This window comes from Anabrus simplex, chromosome 6 (genome assembly GCF_040414725.1).
Source record: "Anabrus simplex isolate iqAnaSimp1 chromosome 6, ASM4041472v1, whole genome shotgun sequence".
Classification (NCBI taxonomy): Eukaryota; Metazoa; Arthropoda; class Insecta; order Orthoptera; family Tettigoniidae; genus Anabrus; species Anabrus simplex.
In genome coordinates this window covers 19,432,409-19,453,696 of record NC_090270.1, presented here as the reverse complement: position 1 = coordinate 19,453,696, position 21,288 = coordinate 19,432,409, and the positions used below count along the sequence as shown (strand labels likewise).

At 38.2% G+C, this 21,288-nt stretch overlaps 1 protein-coding gene across 2 annotated transcripts in view; it reads right to left on the bottom strand.

The window, feature by feature from the left end:
• Positions 1 to 21,288, bottom strand: part of snama (something that sticks like glue) — a 651,651-nt gene that overhangs the window by 272,398 nt on the left and 357,965 nt on the right. For both annotated transcript variants that reach the window (XM_067149701.2, XM_067149702.2), the window contains one exon: positions 4,520 to 4,575. In XM_067149701.2, coding sequence (XP_067005802.2) covers positions 4,520 to 4,575 — 56 coding nt within the window. The remainder of the gene's footprint in view (positions 1 to 4,519; positions 4,576 to 21,288) is intronic.

Genomic DNA, 21,288 nt, shown 5'->3' with positions numbered 1-21,288 from the left:
CCAGGTCAAGGGCCTCTCATAATAGTACTTATCGCTAGTAAAGTAGAACCATGGTATTTGTCATGCTGTGGTACTAATCAAAAGTAGCATAGACTCGTGGTGTTCCACACATTATGGTACTACTCAGGTATTGTACGTTGCACAGGTAACGCAGACCTATGGTGTTTCTCACATAATGACGGCACACATAGGCAACACAAACCCATGCTGTTCCTCACCTAGGTGTACTAATCACGGGCGCCAGTATTCCCGTGGTGTTCCTCACATAGTGGGTACTAATCACAGGCAACGCAGACCCACAGTGTCGCACATATAGTGGTACTTATCACAGACCTGTGATGTTTCTCACGATGGTACCAATCACGGGTACTGGAAAACCCATACGGATTCACTCCCTGTTGCTACTAATCACAAACCTATTGTGTAACTAACATAGTGGTACTACACGCAAGTAAAGTCGACCCATGGTGTTCCCCGCATGATGGTACTAATCACAAGTAGTTTCATGGTTCCAATACAATCGCCCCTCGGTCAGCCCCTTTAGTCGCCTCTTACGATAAGTAGGGGATACCGTGGGTGTATTCCTTGTCTGCACTCCCCGCCTTCAGGGGGTAAAGAACAATTTATGTTACAAATTCTTATTTGTATATTGTGAACACTGCAACTGGCCAGAAAGCCTGTTAGTGCTGGTAATGGTAGTGGTGATTATTGTTTTAAGAGGAAGTACAACTAAGCAACCATCCTCTATATCCCTTTCCACCCGAGCCCACATGATCGTGCGGGTTGGGCTTTTATTTTATTAAAAGAAAACTAGCCCATTTCCCTGAGTCACACCGGGCTGTAATGATTGTGCGGGTTCCACGCTTCGTATTGCAGTTGTTTTTATTTTGATAGCTGGGCACAAGGAGGCAGCATAAGTGTTTAAACTTTTGTAAACAAAACATACCATGCGGCCTCTAGTTAAAATGTCCCTTTTCATACTGTCTTTTTCATACTGATTTCATTGTGAATATTTTTAAAAGATCCTAAAATCATCATAGTAGGTTTACATATACTTAACAATGCTACTTTTTGAACCTCGCGGTTATAATAAACTGTCAATCTACAACTAGCACGATGTTGCGGGTTAGGGTTTAATTTGAGGTAATGGTGTGTTTCTAACCTCAAAAGTGCTCATTAGTATTCTGGGAAGATTTCTCTAATTAAGCATTAGTATACTTATGTGAATACAAAATACATGTATTTATATGAATTTTAGGGATATCAGATGAAGAAATAGCGAGATTAACCTATGCATCTGATTGTGAGGACTTACTCAGTAAAGATGGTGATTATGATGATGATGATGATGAGTGGGTACCAGAACCTATATCTTCACATGTAGGCAATGATTCTGATGATTCTATTCACGGTGGCAATATTAAGAGGAAGAGCACAATGGAGATAATTATTCTACTGATAATGATTCTCTAATCATTTACCTACATGTCAATCACCGAGTCCCCAACCGGCATCGAACCGAAGACTACTTTTCAAAGAATATTCTGTTTATATACGTCCTATATTGATCTTTTATAACCTATTTTACTTCATATATTTGATGCACTGTAAATAAAATCATCAACTAACAGAATTTCATATTCTCAACATGTCATTCAGCAAAGAAATGTGCTCAAATAAACCCTAACTAGCATGATCGTGTGGGTGGTTTTCCACGAGAACGGCGAAGAAAATATTTTTAAAAACTATTCTTCCTGAAAACTAGGCTCAAAATAACGTACATTGAAGTAAGAAAAAAATTCAAATTTCAAAGAAAATATCTCAGGGCAGAAAGGGATATACACAAATCAGAAAAAAAAGTGGAAGTGATCCAACACTTGGAAAAAAGGAGGTATCAGCCAAAGGAAGACAAGGTTCACGAAGGGCGAGAAAATTAAAGACTCCCCAGGCCTTGCAACCTAATACCGTTAGGGTTTGACCAAGGGAAGTCATGTAGGACAGATGAAAGTGAGGAGGCTGGCACAAGCAAGTGGAAGCAATGCCAGGATTCAGATCAGGGCCCCATGGTCACTCACCCACGTTCCCAAGTTGAGAGCCACTGGGGCCCCTTTTAGTCACCTCTTACAACAGACAGGGGATACCATGTGTGTTATTCTACTGCCCCCACCCACAGAAAGAAAAAGCCAGTAATGTTCATCATTAAATTAATTAATTCCTTAAATTTGGTGGATCCACATTTCATTGCAAACCGAAATTATCATTACAGAACAGGCTTCTTAACTTGCTGCGTTGATTCGGCAAAAACAAATTTTTGCTTAAGGCCCAGGTTTTAGGTGAACAGGCAACTGGAGTATCCAAAAGAACTATTTCCTTCATTTAAAAGCAATACAATCCCTTGTTGTAATAAATAAAGTAACTTCTAAATGTTCAATTGGATGCCTTTGTATCCTTTATTGTTTGTATACTATTTCACTCATCATACCTGCACATTACAAGTTCCTACATTATGATTTTCCCACATTCACAAAACTCAGGAGAGATAAACCGATGGAAGCCACTTTTGTCCAATAAATTTTGCACATCAGTGTAATAAATAACACAGTTATTTGAATCAGGCTACAATGATTTACAAAACTAGGCACTGCAAGTCTTTAGACTCTATGTAGTGCTGATAGAAAAATGTGAACATTTCAGAAAATCTGCTTCCATGCACTGTATTAAGTTAGATTACATTCATAAAGGCTATTCTTGAATTCACATATTTCCATTTCCTTAAAAACTTACGCCTATTTTCTGTTAATTTGACATAATGATTATACAGTTTGGCATCTGCCTGAACCATGAACAACAACGTCGTATGGCCTCTGGTGAGGCCTTATGCTGGTCTTTCTATGATGAATTCTATTGCTGAAAATGGCACATACATATAACCCCTGAGTCATTGGAATTAGCACGCTTTTTTTCCCCCCTCACGTTGCCTTATGTCGCACCGACACATATATAGGCCATATGGCAACGATGGGATAGGAAAGGGCTCAGAATGGGAAGGAAGCAATCCACACCATAAACTGTAATAACAATTAAGTACAAACATTTATTTTTTTACAGAAACTTGACGGATGTTGAATTACCCAGAAGTTTCATTAGCACTGCTTCTCGCTTAACATTTGCTCTCATTGGAGAATGGACTTATTAGCAACTAGGAACATTAATTTATATGTAGGCCTAAAAGTCAAGTGTTCATCATTTATTGTTATTTTTTAATTTTAAAATACCACCTTCCAACAAAGGAAGGCAGTAAGACTCAGAATACTCTCATAAGTTAGTTACAGAATAATTTAGAATACAAACATGTACAATTTACAATTCTTTGTATGTTCACTGCACCAATTGGAAGGTCATCACATATTGGATTCTACTTTACCTTTTGTGGCTATAAAAGTGAAAGAAGAATAAAAACAGGTTCTAATACACCAGGTGAAAATCCACAACCTGTTTCCAGTCATTTGACCAGGTCAGGAATGGAATGAATGAAGCCCCATCTACCGGCAAAGATACCATACTAATTGTGCCGGCTGCCGAAGCCTGTCACACTCCTCTGGGGCAATGATTAATGACTGACAGATGAAATGAAATGATATTGGAGAGTATTGCTGGAATGAAAGATGACAGGGAAACCGGAGTATCCTGAGAAGAACCTACTCCACCTCTGCTTTGTACAGCACAAATCTCACATGGAGTGACCAGGATTTGAACCACAGAATCCAGAGGTGAGAGGTCGGCGTGCTGCCGCCTAAGCCACGGAGGCTACAATACACCAGGTAATATGCTATGTTAGACACTGGAGTCATACAACGTGAATACAGAAAAGATATAGTGCAGTGCAAGAGAAGCAGAAAAAGATTTAACGAGATGTAACCTAGACTCAATATTTTAATAAATTCAATGTGTTTTTTTATTTTTATAAGTGCTAGTTGGAAGGCACTTATTTAAAAGAAGCTTGCAAAATGAACACTATAAGCCAAAAATCTAACGGACAGAGCACACCCAGGTATTTCAACGAAGCAGTTGCAACATGAAGAGGAAGTGAAAAACTGACAAACCATGGCAAATGTTATTTACCTGGATTAAGTATTGTTTCTGACAAAGTCTGCAAGTACAGAACTTCAGTTCTGTTCATAGTAATCTAAGTTAAAATAGAAGTTACTGGGAACAAGTACTTTATTCTACAAGACCTTATATAGTACAGTTTGGTTGCTACAAATTCCCGAGGTAATAATGGCTAGAAACAGTGGACAAACAAGAAGTTGAAATCCACAGAAGTTTAATGATGATTGTAAAATATGTTCCTCCACCCTGACGTTCTTCCCAAATCATAAAATTCCAAAACTTTGCCCTTCCAACACAACAGTGTGTGTTGTCACATGCAAGTCTGGAAAAATATGAAACAGAAAAATTACTAAGAAGGACAGAGGAAAAATATATGTTAGATAAAATCAAAGATATGTAACACACATACCTGGTTCAGGATGAAAAGTGGGTGGGCCATCAAAAGTACCACGGGGACCAAAATTCCTTTAACAAAAAAAAAGAGAAAAAATTATTATAAATCTGAAACGGATTGCAAAAAATCTTAAAATACAACAAAATAATCATTTCAAAAAATAAAATAAAATGATCATTAAATTACAGTAAAATATAAAATTATTACACAATCGTAATAACGTGGCCTCAGCTATGGTATGCAGGCATAATGATTCGACACCGTCTAAACTATGAGGGCTGATCAGATATAAACGGGAATTGCTTTTTAAAATTTATTGCATCTACCAACAAAAAAAAACCCACACATATAGAGATCACTTTTCTACATAGTATCCTGCCTTCGATACACGCTTTCTCTATCGGCTTGGTAATTTTCTCATGCCGTCCCAATTGAAAGAAGAGGGACGTGTGCGGAGCCAGTTATGCACAAACTCTTCTACACTTGCATCATCATCAAACCGCTGTCCTCCTAAGTCTTGTTTGAGTGATCCAAACAAATAGTAGTAGCACGGCGATAATTCTGGGCTGTACGGAAGATGTTTCAGAGGTGTCAAGTGAATTTCCTCCAGGTTTTTCCCACGTAAAAGCGGCAGTATGACGCTCTGCATTGTAGTAAAGAAGAATGAAGTCTTGGATTGGTTGCCAGCTTTATAAACCATTATTCTCTTTATTATTCTGTACTGAAAATAGCTAATCACAAAGTTTACACAAGGAGCAATTTTAATACCACCTATTCAGTACAATTTATTCCACTATTATGCGGTCAAATACACATAGAAATTACCAGAATTTTAAAGATACATGTTTCGTCCACTATTTATTGGGCATCATCAGCCTCATTCAATCTTAAAACACACACTGGTCTGAGGAATCTTAACAAATTTGATAAAACATATTGATGAACACTTAATGGTCATGATACAGTGGTAGCATAATGATTACAGCACAAGAAATCTATATATATAAAATAAGAGTTTTGTCTGTACATTGCTCAGAATTTGAAAATAATGGTATTTCTGTATTAGTCATGCCCATAGTAACAAGAAAATGCACTTTTCACTTTTCCGTAATTTCTGTCTGTCTGTCTGTCTTGTCTGTCTGTATGTATGTATGTATGTATGTATGTATGTACACGTATCACGAGAAAACGGTTGAAGAGAATTTAATGAAAGTTGGTATGTGAAGGTGGGGGATGAGCCTCTACAATCTAGGCTATAAATCATTTTACTCACGCTGAATGAAATGGTAGTTTAGGGGAAGGCCTAAAAATTAATTCTCAAATATTGTTATTAGTAGTCCTATCTTGATGAAACTCGGTATGCAAAGTCAGGAAATAAGTCGCTATAGTCTAGCCTGTAAATTATTTTATTCACGTTGAGTGAAATGGTAGTTTAGGGGAAGGCCTAAAATGTAATTCTCTAATATTTTTTATTAGAGGTGTAATCGATGAATGCTACACAACTAAGGTTGATAGTATTAAATTTCCTATTATTCATGTCTTATATACCGTACTGGCTATGATCACAAAGATATTCATGAATTTGGATTTTTGTTACTAAGTCCTTATCAGCGCCGAGTAACGAGAAAATGGGTAAACAGTATTTAATGAAAATCGGTATGTAAAGTCGGAGAATAAGAAACTACAGTTTACGGTATAAAATATTTTACAAATCACATAGTCGAAAGAAAACTAAATGTGTAGGCCTACAATATAGAAAGCTCATAACATTGATCAACAATAACATTACGTTGACATTGTTTGTCGTGATGTGCTTTGTGTCTTCTGTTGCCCCTCATCTCCGGTAGACAGGATTACTGCTGAGTACAGAGTATTTTTAATTTGATTTACGTCGCACCGACATAGATAGGTTTTATGGCGACGATGAGATAGGAGTGCCTTAGGCATTAATTAAGGTACAGGCCCAGCAACTGACTGGTGTGAAAGTGGGAAACCACGGAATACCAACTTCAGCGCTGCCGACAATGGGGTTCGAATCCACTATCTCTCGGATGCAAGCTCACAGCTGCGCACCGCTAACCACACGGTCAACTTGCCCAGTCGTACAGAGTGCAACAGCCTGCCTGAATATTGATGGGAAGTAGCCCGGGAGTTAGATAACTTTCTTCTTTAGCATGCCATTCCCCTGGTTTATAAATTTTCTGATACTACTGGTCGTAACACACTGGATCATCATGGCATTCGAGCTATTCAATCCCTACTCTGAGGCACTGATTGGAATAAACAGTGTGCATATTTAGCAAAATAATGGCAGATGAGTGTTCATGGCAATCTGCGGCCTGGTTATCCCAGCTCTAGGACTTTGGACTATTAGATTGGCACCGCAGTCTAACCGCAGCACTGTTCGTTAAAAGTGATAAAACGTGCGGCTTTCCATTTGATCGAGTATTTTATATGATAGCATTGCTTTTAATCGCTACATTCATACTTACGTTTTTTTTAATGACCTATGTTTATTTCAGTTAGGAAAACCACAAAGTCAGTCAGCGAAGCACGGGTACATCAGCTAGTAATGAATAAAATAAGTACATAAACTAAATCACTTTGAAAAATTAAAATGTTCATCTAAAAGTAATTGAGTCACATTGTATTTTTAAAAATAATACATGTCTGACACTGAAATGGATCTTTTTGATAAAAAGCACACGAGGGCGAAACGCAGGCAACCAGGAATGAGTTAGCTATAAAATTTATAATGTCCAATAACGGACCATTCATACTGGTATTAAGTGGTATGTTCCGAGCTGTCAGCGGAGAAATGGCGTGGAATGACATTAGTAGACGAATAAGTTTGAGTGGCGTCCTCAAAAGTAAGAAAGATCACAATATAAAGGTAATGTTGGAATTCAAGAGGACGAATTGGGGCAACTATTCATTTATAGGAAGGGGAGTTAGGGACTGGAATAACTTACCAAGGGAGTTGTTTAATAAATTTCCAATGTCATTGAAAGCATTTAAGAAAAGGCTAGGAAAACAACAGATAGGGAATCTGCCACCTGGGCGACTGCCCTAAATGCAGATCAGTACTGATTGATTCACTGATTGATTTGGCTTTTACCCCTCTCACTTGACTAACCGAGAAAAATGTAATTTAGTGATTTGATTTATAAAAAATTCAGTGCAGTGTAGAATATGTTTTTTTAAACAAATTTTATTGCTTATTTAAGTACAGGATTATACTCTATCAAAGAGGCTACCGATCATATTCGTCTACAGGCATCGTTCACAATAATTGCTTGTCATTTTATGACTAAATAGAATAGAAAGATTAAACATTAGAATTAAACCATAAATTGCTCATGAAAAAAGCTCCAAACCAATACTTTACATAATAACAGCATATAACATGAAATAGAATCCAAAATGGCTTTATACAAAATTTTGTTTTAATGACCGAGGGGTTGGCATTTGGTTAAAATTCATTTCCCATGAAACCATCTTGAGAACAAAAGCCTGAAAAAAAGTTTATGGAGCAATTTTTAAAAAATGAATCAATTTTGGTGCTTGGTTAAGTGATACAAAACACCTTCCAATTATGGTTCGCGCGTGGGTTACCATAGTCACGTCCTAGCTCATGAACCACAAGCAAAGGTTGAGTGGCCTAGAAAGTATCCTGAGGTGTGGAATAAAAGTTGCTATGCAATAGGAGTGGGCATATCGGACATACTGTGAATCATGGCCTACCTCGTACTCGGGCTGCTAGCGCTGAACAATCCACTGATAATCCGTAACCCATTAGAGAAGAGATTCTCACTGACACTACACGTAAGTAGGGTATAAACCTGCTCTGCTTACAGAATTTACCAAGCTTGAATATTTTAAGCTAACTCACCACCTATGGAAGTAACCGAGACCCACTTTGATTGGACACACGAGGGACTCCTTGGAAACAAATTGGAGAGCGAAATGGAATTCGACAGAGAGCTATCCATATTAATGGGGCTAATGGAAGGAAGGAAGGAAGGAAGGAAGGAAGGAAGGAAGGAAAGAAGGAAGAAAGAAAGAAAGAAGGAAGGAAATGGCCAGGTCAGCAAAGAGGATGCGTCTGGATGAGTCAGCAGTTAATGATACCACTGGGGCACAGTGATTTTGGTGCCTTATAATTTTGACCTATTTCTGGGTATATTTAGGTCACTGATTCCAAAAATGCTTTCAGTTTTGCCCTATTAGCTCTAGTTTATGAGATATAGCTTATACACATTATATACCAGTCTAACCAAACTGGTTCACATATACAACTATATCACTCGCATACATTTAAGTACAAAAGACATTTGGATGGATCAAACACTTTCTTTTTCATGAACAACTGTATCTATCTAAACATCATTATATGAGGGCGTTTTTGTACTTATCAACATAATCACCATGAAGGTTGAGGCATTTGTCATACCTGTGGACAAGCTTTTCGATCCCCTCTGCACACTATGTTGCCGCCAGTGAGTTCAGATAGGCCTGAACGTTGGTTTGAAGATCTTCATCCTCCTGGAACCTCTGCCCTCCCAGCCACTTTTTCAGTCCCAGGAAGAGGTGGAAGTCACTCGGCGCTAAATCAGGACTGTACAGTGGGTGGTCAAAAACATCCCACCGAAATTCCTCCAGCAGAAATTGTTGGATGACACAAGCACTGTGAGGGCGTGCGTTGTCATGAGTGAAGAGGATTCCAGACGTCAGCGTGCCTCATCGTTTGTTCTGTATGGCCCTCCGCAGTCGTAAAGTCTGGCAATAAACAGCTGCATTGATCGTAGACCCCGTCCCATGAACTCAACAAGCAACACACCTTTTTGGTCCCAAAAGACTGTAGCCATCATCTTCCTTTCGTTGAAGGTTGCTTAAACTTCTTTGGTTTGTTTGGTGAGTGCGTGTACATCCATTGATGTGCTTGTTGTTTTGTTTCGGTGGTGATGTACGAAGTCACAATTTTCTTCAACAAATTGCCACCTTCAGCCTCATAACGGGTAAGAAACGTCAACGCTGCTGCCATCTGGCGACTTTTGTGGTCATCATACATCATCTTCGGAACCCATCGGGCACACAAATCCCTGTAGCGCAGGTGTTCTGTTAGGATCTTGTACACAGACGACCTTGAAACTGCAGGAAATTTCTCATACAACTCGCTTTGTAAACCTTCGGTTCTTGCGAACCTCTTGGTCAATTTCATGAACAATGTCATCTGTAGCGACAGACTTGCGTCCTTGCCCCCCTTCATCGTGAACATCGGTCCAGCCTTCATTGAACTTCCTGCACCATTCACGCACAACACCATCACTCATGACGTTTGGACCGTATACTCAACTCATTCGTCGATGAATGTCAGCTGCACTATTCCCTTTTGCTTGAAGGAAACGTATCACACTATGCATCTCACATTTGGTGGGAGCGTCAATAGTAGCGGCCATGTTTCCTTGCCAGTACCTCGGCTCACACTGGTGTGAGGAAGTTGGCTGTGACCACGGGTAGAGGGGGTAGAGGGGAGGACTTGCGCAGTCACTTTCCATGCGCGAACACTTCCCACAGCTTGTGTGGTTCTTTACCTGCGCGATCGGAAGTTGAAAAAAAACCCACCTTCGTACATTTGTTGCATTAGGTTCATTAATTTTCTTCCATCAGGTTGATGAAAACTTGTTTTTGTGATTTTCTCCAATGGTATGATCATGGACATTCTCGCAGGATGCTCAAACAACAGACAGCCTTCAAATGTATATCCCATTGTCCACAACACCGCTTTTCCATTGTACTTATTTCCTGGTGAAAGCACTCACCCTATTTCTAGCTTGCGTCTCCAAGACAATCTAGAAATTTGTCAAATGACTGTACAGGTAGCGTAATTTGATGCTCAGGTTACAACCAAGTGCACAAAAAGCAGTGAGCATATGTTCCACCAGTTCATCATAGTTAAGAGCCTTATAGTTTCCAAGGAAATTCTTCACTACCATACAGGACGACAACCATACAGCCGCCTCCGTATTGTTCACTGAGTCTAGAAATTTCTGGCCATTTATGAGCTGCAGGAATTGCGGTCATAAAATATACTGAACCGTATCGTTCATGGTGTGAAGGATTGATATTTAACGCAATGATAGCATTGCTTCATAGGACTCAGTTAAGTAATCATAGGACTCAATTCACTATTGGCGCGAAGCCATGTTGGAAGCTGTAGTTGGGGTGTAGTCCACTGAGACGGGCGTGGCACCCAAGAGTGAGTGAGAAGGAATGTGTCAGAAAGGGACAGAGATACTTGGATTTTGTTTGGGGAACCACCATGCCATCTTGATAAAAAATCAAAGTGGCAAGAAGCAGGCTTGTCACATCGAGGAAATCAAGCTATATCTACTCTCCCAGAGTGTTAGAGAAAATAAAACCATAGCAATAATCCTCATAATTTTCCAAACGTTATGATGTGTCTTGAGACATTAATAAATAATAAATTCAATAATACAGCATTCGCGCATGCACCGTGGGAACGAGATGGCTAGCCACATACCAATCTCACGTGTGTTTCCTAGTGAACTCCCTGGTGTGGCGTGCCTTGCTGCTCCCTATAAGAACTGAGAGATTTGGAGGGAGGCATCTCATTCCGTTCCAAGATTTGCTTGAGTGCGGTCATATGTCGTTTGATCAAGAAATTGCGCCATAAACTTTGTACAGAACAAAGGCTCAACTTTCTTCAGTGCAGTCGCAAATATACTAGTTCGGCCAATAACGGCGCGATTAATTCATTGTAAGAACAGGTTTGATTTAACTATTCGATTCTAACATTTTACAGTGTGGTCGCGAGAAACTGTATGACCGATGATAACGCCGTATACAAAGACTGTTGATAAACTTAACCATAATAGGTTAATATGGTTGTTTGATCCTGTATTGACTTGTCTGAATTTATTACAGAACAATTTAAAATAGTTTTACTTAAGTATGCCTTGTCAATACACCTTATAATTATAGAAAACAACTTATTTGACCATACATGTTTCAGGAAAATCATCCATTACCTCAAATAAAACTATTTTAAATAGTTCTATAATAGTATACAAAGACTTTGTCATAGGAACTGTATGGGCAAACTATGTAAATATGTAAATATGGAGTGTAGCTAGAAATTTGGACTTGAATAGCTAATATTACTACCACCAGATTAATATGCGTGTGCAGTTGAGCACAAGACAATAACAATTTATGTTTCAACTACCTAGGCTGTCATTTATGCCTTCAAGTGAAATCATTTCATAAATAAGTTCAAGTGCGGTTGAGCAGTGGACAGATAACAATTACACTTGGCTTTACGTACTGCCAATTTCTGCTTTAATGTCAATGAGAGTGAGTAGGAGCATCCCCTGTGCAATGCAGTCGACTAATTAGGTGTTTGATTGTAGTTAAAAATTAAAAATAAATGAAATTACACACAACGTTTTCTCTCCAACTCACCTTTACGTTTACCAATTTCAACATTAATAAAGAGACCTCACACCTAATTTCCCTTTCGACTATATATAAGAGACTACAATCGCTCCTTCCAGCTAATATTTAACACAGCTGCTTACCATCAAGCACTCTTCTTCACTCGTGCTGTTAGAAGACTACAGTTTTATCTCTTCGCACGAGAGTTACAACAGTCTAACCGTTTTTATATTATTATAAACTCCACTTGTTCTAAGCAGCAGAAACGTCTCTTTAATAATTTTTTAAAATTGTGTTAAACTCCACTCGAAGTTATTAACTACATTCATCATCATTATCCTGACGCTTGAACTGTTCAAAACACGATAATTTTATCTAACAGCCTCAACCATCACAAGACCCCGCTTTACTTGTTCCAACGTAACAATTTTATTATAAACTTCACTTGAAGTGAGCAACGATAACGTCTCTTTACTAGCTTTAATATGTTTTAATACTCCATTTGGAATTATCAACTACATTTTTTCTTTTATCATTATTCTTTTTTTGTTTTTTTTTTTGTTTTTTTTCTACGGGCTTTACGTCGCACCGACACAGATAGGTCTTATGGCAACGATGGGATAGGAAAGGCCTAGGAGTTGGAAGGAAGCGGCACAGGTACAGCCCCAGCATTTGTCTGGTGTGAAAATGGGAAACCACGGAAAACCATCTTCAGGGCTGCCGACAGTGGGATTCGAACCCACGATCTCCCGGATGCAAGCTCACAGCCACGTGCCTCTACGCGCACGGCCAACTCGCCCGGTATATCATTATTCTAACGCCCTCAACCTCCACAGGGCGCCACTTTACAAGGTTTAACGTAACAATTTACATTCTTATAAAATTACCAGTATACAATTTTTTACCAATTTTTAAACAAGGACATTCAAGAAAGTGTATAAATTTATGACTATTTGTATTTTAAGAATATCATAACTATTGTTAACCATTTGCTCACCATTTGAAGGACATTTCCAACATCATCCTCACTTTCATATGTAATTTTAATACAATTCGGTACTTGATTAATTACCTTTCAGACTGAGATTAAGGCTGAAGATGCCCTTAATTAAAGGGCGAAACATGTCCCTATAATTTTATTCAAGATTTAATTTCTTAATTAAAATCTCTATGTATGGTGGAATAAATAAATTTTAATATTTATTTGACTTCATCAGCATGAAGCCATCCAAGGAGCTGAAACCAGGACTGTCAACCCAGGATGACGGCAGCCTGATGATGGGCTAAATATAATAGCCGTGTCCGCAATGGAGGTGCCATGAGGTCATCAGCAATGAGATAAATGAACAGGTGTTTTGGCATGTGTTAGGGATAGTAATATTTCGGAGATAGTTTTCTTTTAATGTAAATAAGATGTTGATTAAGCCTTTCAGGCAACTTTTCAATGAAAATAAGATGTTGGTCAAGCCCTTCTGGCAACTAGTTATTTTTCACAGGACTCTTGCTTTATGGGTAAAGAGGGAGATACGTATAACTTAGGTTTGCAACCATGTAAATATTTCATTTTATTCTTTATGCATGTTTATGTAATTTGTTGTACAGTCAGTGTCTTCAAAATGGAAAGTTCTGCCACCTTAAAATGTCAAATGGGAATTCATTATGAAGTGTTAGTTAACAAAGATAGGACTGACATGATTATACGTGTTGCCATGAATTTCAGAAAAAGGGGCTAAGCAGTGTGCATGCATTTGCAGTGTCAAATCAGAGAGGATTTTCTAAATTTACTGGCAGAGTTTTCCACAACTGTACACTTGATCTGAACCGAGGACTTAGGGACAAAGAGTTATATTGTATGGATGATACTCTGTAGAGTTTGTGAAGAAAAGATACATGAAAGTGTTGTGTGTGGTTTTATTTTATTATTTTTTTTCTGATGTAGTAGACCCGAGAAGAGGTCTGGCACATAGGCCTTTATGTGAATGAGAAAAGAACGATCCCATGTGGTATTATGGAGAGGCCCTGTGAGCCAAAAGTATACCTGCTTTTAGAGAAGCAGAAGATTAAATGTCCCATTTTGTCGAGACAGTGTCAGCTGTGTGTGAACTAGGCCATGTAAGGGTCTGTTTACATTTTTTGTTTGAGTCGAGATGGCCTTGCCCGTCCCACTCTGTCAGGTGACACAGCCCAGCACCCCTGGAGAGGGTGAGATCCTTTCTTTATGAAGACTGAGAGTGAAATGTGTTTCCATTTAGCTTGTTTTAATTTTCAGGTGTGGCAGAATCTGTTGTCTTACTGTGTGTTGTCATATTGTGCTGTTGATATTTTGTTGTTTTGTTGATTAGAAAGTGATTTAACACACAAACTACCTAGTGGTTATGGGTTCTATCCCATTCTTAGTTCAGTGAGATTCAGACTCACATTTAATTTCTGTGATTTTGGAGGGAATAATTTAGTCTTGTTTTCATGAACATGTGTAAATATATCCCGTATGTGAGAGAATCTCTCATAGTGATAATTTATAGATCTGCAAAGTATTACTTCCCCTAACATCCTAAATCATTAACGTTGTGCCAAGGCATTCTATACAAAAGGCCTGTTCAAACTTATCGTAATCCCTCAAGGAAAAAGCAATTATCACACTGTCTCCATGAATTTGTAGTTTGATTGCCACTTCATGGCCTATAATTTAAATTGCATTTTATTGCACTCGCATTATGTAATTTTGAGTTTCTTGTTATAGTTTCATTTTGTGCTTTCGCTCATTAAAACTTGTTTACCTTACTTTGTTCCTCATTTACTCACACAACAGCGTTTCCTGTCCAATTAGATCTTTCAGATCCATTTATTTATATTTATTAAGGCCACAGGACCATACAAGCGCTCTCCGATGACTAGCCCGGTGCAGAAAGGACAGGAACGATAGGTAAGTTGTATAACCCCATACCAACTCAATTTATCTAATTACTTATGTGCCAGTAGGGTATAATACCTGCTATATTTTCTCCATACTTAATGCAGGAAATTTTGTATATACATAGCCAAAACATTCTCCACCTGTATTCAATGCCTTGATGAACTGCTTCATTAAGTCAAGTTTGATATGCAGTGGTGGTAATATGATGTTTGTGTCAACCAAAGTCCTGTGATGAAGTTTTTATTTCTCCAACGATCATGCTTTAAAATAATTTAAATTCTCTCCCAGTTATGATATCTGACTTTGAAGATACACTATTGTTTTCAAACTACTGGAATATGTCCAGAATTTAATTGTGACAATTTTAATGAACTTTACCCATAGTCATATAAAGCCTGGATATTTGGTGTGCCACCTTGATGTCTTAAAAGAAAATTCACCATCTTGAGATCAACACAGATAACCCATTGGTGATTGCTGTATGAGATGATCTCTAGTAATGTCCCTTATTATAACTTGATTTTCAAGCATAGCAATTGAGTGACCAATTGGGATTGACATATTCCCACTAATCATAGTAAGGCGACCCCATTTCTCCCAAGCTGTTCTCAGCAGTATTAGAAATGGCCATGTCAAAAATCAACTGGAAAAGTACAGGAATCAAAATCAATGGGAAAAGGCTAAACAACTGAAGGTTTGCAGACGACATTACACTTTTGGCCAACAACATCGATGAACTACAAACTCTAATACAAGATCTTGTCTCAGCCTGTCAAAAAGTGGGACTATCCATGAACCTTTCTAAAAGCAAAGTAATGGTCAACAAATGGGGGCCCCAGCAGGACAGTTGCATGTGGGAAACTCAACATTACAATAGGTCAATGGGTATGTCTACCTTGGGCAGCTTGTAAACATGAAAGGGGACTTAAGACCGGAAATCTTCCAATGTATCAAACTAGGATGGCAAGCCTACAAAAGAAATTCTTCAATATTTAAATCCAACATGCCAACCCACCTAAAGAAGATAGTCTTAGACCCGTGTGTTCTCCCTGTACTGACTTACGGATGTGAAACCTGGACATTGAGCGAGTTTGTTAAGCAAAAACTCAGAACATCCCAAAAAGCTATAGAAAGGTTTATGCTAGGCTTCACGAAGAACGGAAGAGAACAGATTACATCAGGTCAGTCACAAAGGTCAGTGACATTTTAGAAAGGGTGTTTACTCTAAAATGGCAGTGGGCAGGCCATGTTACTCGGAGAACTGATGGTAGGTGGACAAAGCTTGTGCTTGAGTGGAGTCTGAAAGATCATCTGAGACCTAAGGGAAGACCACCAGACAGATGGGATGAAGACATCCGGAAGATTACTGGGACCAATTGGCACAACATCGCTCAAGACCGTCCCAGATGGAGAGACCTCATAAAAACCTACCTTACTTCGGACTTAAAGAGACCACATCGTAAAAACGATTGAATATGGCTGATAGTGATAGTGATCATAAGTAATGAATTTCTATCAACGGGTGCAAATTTTAGAATATTTTAGGCTGTTTGGAGTAACAAGTTTGGAGCTATCTATAAATAACAGCTATTCATTTGGTGAGTATTTTCTTATACCTAGTTTCATTAACAGTCATTCAACGCTGGTGCAAAAAACAAATTGGTTTTCTGTTGTGAAGAAAGGCAGGAAATTTATTTTCCTTCTACGATAGACTGTGATTTTTGTTCCCGGTAACAGACACTGTTTCTCTGCCAGCCTGGAAGCTAACAATTCAGACAACTCCTTTAGAAGACTTAGATCTCTTATGAGGTTGTTCAATTCTGCTTGATTAAAACCAGATGCAACTGATGAAGGTCCTATGAAATCACGGTAATTTTGCTCAGCATAGCTTTCAGCTTATTCATCCTCTTGTTCTAGTGACTCTGGAAGGCTGGTAAATATTGGCACAGGTATAGCGGAGCATAGATCGATACACATCCACCTTTCCAGTTATTGCTATTGATGCCCTTTACATTAACTGAACAAAAGTAACAGTCACAACTGTGGTTTATTGGCTCTCACCATACCAGTGGTTCCCCAAATTTCAAGCACTTCAGTTTCCCACTTTCCGCTGTCACAGATGTTCTGTGCACGTTTTACATACAATGTGAGTGTGTGAGTGCCTAAGCTTTATCTCTGAAATAGGCCAAATAAACTCTTTTTTACAAAGTCAGTTATGGGTTTTCTTTGCTGAATGAATGTGTACTCCCCAAAGATGAAACAAAACACATCAGGATTATTTACACATTTTCTTTGTAATGAAAACAAGTCAGTGCCTATAAAGAGGATAAATTAATAAAGAACAGAATAATTAAAATACAAGCAGACCACGTTATACGTGATACGTTCCGCGGAATTGCCGCACATACCGAATTCGCGTAAATCAAGTCATTTTATATGTTAAATATAGGGCTAGGTTTCCTTTTATTCACATATTTAGTTTAAAATACCAGATATTCTTAGTATTTTTACAACCACAACAAAACCATTATCATGTTTCAGAAATGCACTTTAATGCAAAATTTATACACTAAAAAATTTAACACTAGATGGTCTTGATGAAATAAAAATAAATATTTATTTTTATTATTTATTTTTATTTCATCAAGACCATCTACATACCCTAAATAAGTTTTCGATCATCTACATCGGAAGAATCTGATAATGCCACAGTTGGTTCAGTTTCCAGTTTCATAGCTGAAGTGTTCTCGCTAGGAACTTGACATTCATTTGAAGTGCCACATTGTTTTGCAAAGAAATGTTTAATTGTTGACAGCACAGTCTTCCTTGCCAGTTAATTAACCCCTCAGCGCCGACCTCTATACGTGGTATAGACCCGCTTTTCTTCCGTAGCCGCCGACCTCTATACGTGGTATAGACCCATACATGGTTTTGCATTTACGGCTATAGCGCGAAGAGTTTTGGTGTTATGGATATGCAAATTGTTTTGCTTCCAAGAAGACATTTTCGGGTTTATCAGTGTTCTAAATAAGTATTGAAAATCGTTAAAGTGTAGCTGCTTTTGCAAGGATAAATATATGTCAATTATGTCTGAGCACCAATCCCTGCTTTTTTAATAGTCCGTTTGCTTCATTCTTTCCCACAGAATAAAATAAAGAAATGATGATCTGAGAAGTTTGTCTTTTCGTGTGATATTCTTTGCTCTAATTTTGTATTAAGAGTGCGGTTTATTTATTATATTTGTCTTTATTTCTCAGCTTGTAGTCTTTTCGTAACTCTCTACGAGTACTCTGTATAGGCATCAGTTAGTGCTGCTTTCTGTCATACGACACGGGAAGCAGTTGTGCATGGTATATATCTCGTTTGAAAGACGATGTATCGATCTTTTAATCTGAAATATGTATCGAGTTGTTTTGATTCGTCATAAATGTTATTCCCCTCATTCAGTTTCGTCCTGCCGCTTTCGGTCCCGCTGCAGCTTCATCAGCTTGTGTGACGCACCGCGCTCAATGGCTAGCTCCTGCTGAGTGTAGCGTGCTTGAAATATTGTATAATTCAAATGAAAGTTTAGTCGGAAGTAGTACTGGCAGTATTAGCAGTAGTGATAATGAAATAGATGATGTAGCAGTGGTAAATGATGAGAGTGACGATGAGGAGGAACCAGTACTTGGAAATTTCGTGTAGGAGGCTATAGATACGCATACAGGTCAAAGGGAAGCTTTCAACAGTGAATTATGATTCCTAGATTCTCCAATAATATTTAGACAAGTCACAGGGACAAACATTGAGCAGTTATCTTATCAGTTTCAGCTGATGGAAGGTTTGTTTACGTAGTACAAAATACGCTTCTCGGGCGGGAAACGAAATATTCAAGGCCGGCGCGCATCAGATAATACAGTTCCAAGGTTGCAGGAAATACGTTTTATCAGGAAATTAGCACCCAAGAGTGAGAAATCCAAACCTCAGAGACGTTGTATCGCGTGTTCAAAACACGGTGAAAAGAAGACATCGGTGTACTGCTGCCAGGAGTGTGCCTTGGGTCTCTGTCTCGAAGAGTGCTTCGAACTCTATCACACGGAACTAAATTACTACGGAAATGTGAAACAATTATGTAATTATCTTCATGTACATAGTTATACCATAAGTAATTCCAAATTTCGTGAATATCGGGCCACTCTTATACTAGTAGTAACGCTTTAAGTGAATCAATGTATTTCAGTCGTGCGTAGTTGAAATCTCATCCGGCCGCGGGATAGGAAGCTCTTTAAACGGCTGCGACGCTGAGGGGTTAAACAGCTCCTTGTAACATTTAAGACAATATAATATACAACAGGTGATTGTTTGGTCCACCCTGTCAATTTATTATCATATCTAATTTTATACAACATTGTGATCAAACAATCACCCGTTGTATATTATATGAAACAGGGTCAAACAAGATAGATCAACTACATTGCAAGTTATAATATTAATTCTCTACTTAAAGCAGGAAAACTAAAGAACTTGACAGACGAATTAGATAAACAGAAAATTTTAGTAGCAGGACTCCAGGAGATGATAAATACTACAGAAGAGCCATTTGAATCTCAAGGCTACAGAATTTACAATGGGAAACCTGGACTAAGGGTTATGAAACAATGCCCCCAATCTGGAACTGGTTTTATAGTCAATGTGAAAATAATAGATTCGTTAATCGATTTTCAAGCTATCTTACCTAGAATTGCAACTTTGAGTTTAAAAGCATCCAACAAAATTTATACCATCATGAATGCCCATGCCCCTACTAATGAAAAGAATTTTCTAACAAAGACTAGGAAAGAAGTGGAATCTCCTTGACCAAACTGTAAACCAAATAAATATTAACAACGTTAAGATCCTGTAAGGGAACTTCAATGCCCAACTCGGAAGAGAAAAGAAATACCGAGATATCATTGGGAAATGGGCTCCACATAAACATACAAACAAGAATGGTCAAAGACTTGTTGAACTCTGCAGAGAACACAAACTAATCTCAAAGTCCACCTACTTCAAAAAGAGGCCCAACAAACTTAAAACTTGGAAACATCCTGATTGGAGAAAAGGGGAATGGCAGCTGGATCATGTATTTATGGACAAAACCTTCCACAGAGAAATCTACAATGTTAAAGTATTAAGAGGAGTAGATATAGATTCAGATCATTACATAGTCAAAATCAAAATTACGTTCTCACCACTAAAAAAGAAACCAAAACACAATAAACGAAAGAGGAACTGTGATCCACACCAATTAATTAGGAATGATAAATATAGAGAAGTCACACAGAACATAAAACTGACAGATAACTTAGAAGAACTGGTTCCAATTCTCAGGCAACAAGCTGAAAATTTAGCCCCATAGAACACACGTAAAAGACATGCCTGGTGGACCTCAGAATGTGACAAAATTCGTGAAGAAAGACATCACGCATGGTTTAAATTTCAAACACACAAAACAGAAGAAAGTGCAACCAACCTCAAAAATATCAGGAAAAAGTTCACACAAATTATCACGCAAACCAAGAGACAATCACAGAAAGATCTAATCAACTCAATAGAAGAAAACTACCACAAAACCAATTCCAGAGACTTTTACAAAATATTTGGAAGACAAGTACAAAAATTTGCCCCTCCCACATTAATGCTGAAAAGTGAGGATGGAAAAACGACACATAATGACAAGGAAAATTCCGAAATCATCGCAAAAACCATTCATTAAACTTTTGAATTGTGAAGAACCCCAGGAACTTTTAGCAATTAATACAGACACACCCATCAAAACCCCGCCTGAACTCATAAATCCCGCAACAATCCAAGAGATGGAAACAGCACTCGAAGAGTTGAAAAATCATAAGGCATGCGGAGAAGACCAAGTTTTCGCAGAAATGTGGAAATATGCCAGTGATACAATTCGAACATCCTTACAAATGGCCCTAACAAAAATCTGGATAACAGAAAAGTTCCCCGAACATTGGACCACAGCCATAATCCACCCACTCCACAAAAAAGGAGATAAAAGCAATCCAGATAATTACAGAGGTATCTCTCTCTTAAACTGCACATACAAGATTTTCTCCAGAATCCTATACAGGAGGATCAGAGAGCAACTAGAGGAAGAATTACATGAATACAAAGGAGGCTTCAGACCTTGGAGAAGCTGTGCAGAACAAATCATCACTTTAAAATTAGCCATAGCATATTACAAGAAGCAAAACAAACCTCTTGCAATAACCTTTGTAGACTATAAAAAGGCTTACGACTGTATCCATAGACCTTCAATGTTGAAAATATTAAGAAATTTCGGGCTCCATCCAAAATTAATCAAATTGATTGAACTCACCTTAACCAATACTAAATCAAAAGTCAAGTTCAGAGGAGAATTCTCTGAGCCATTCAA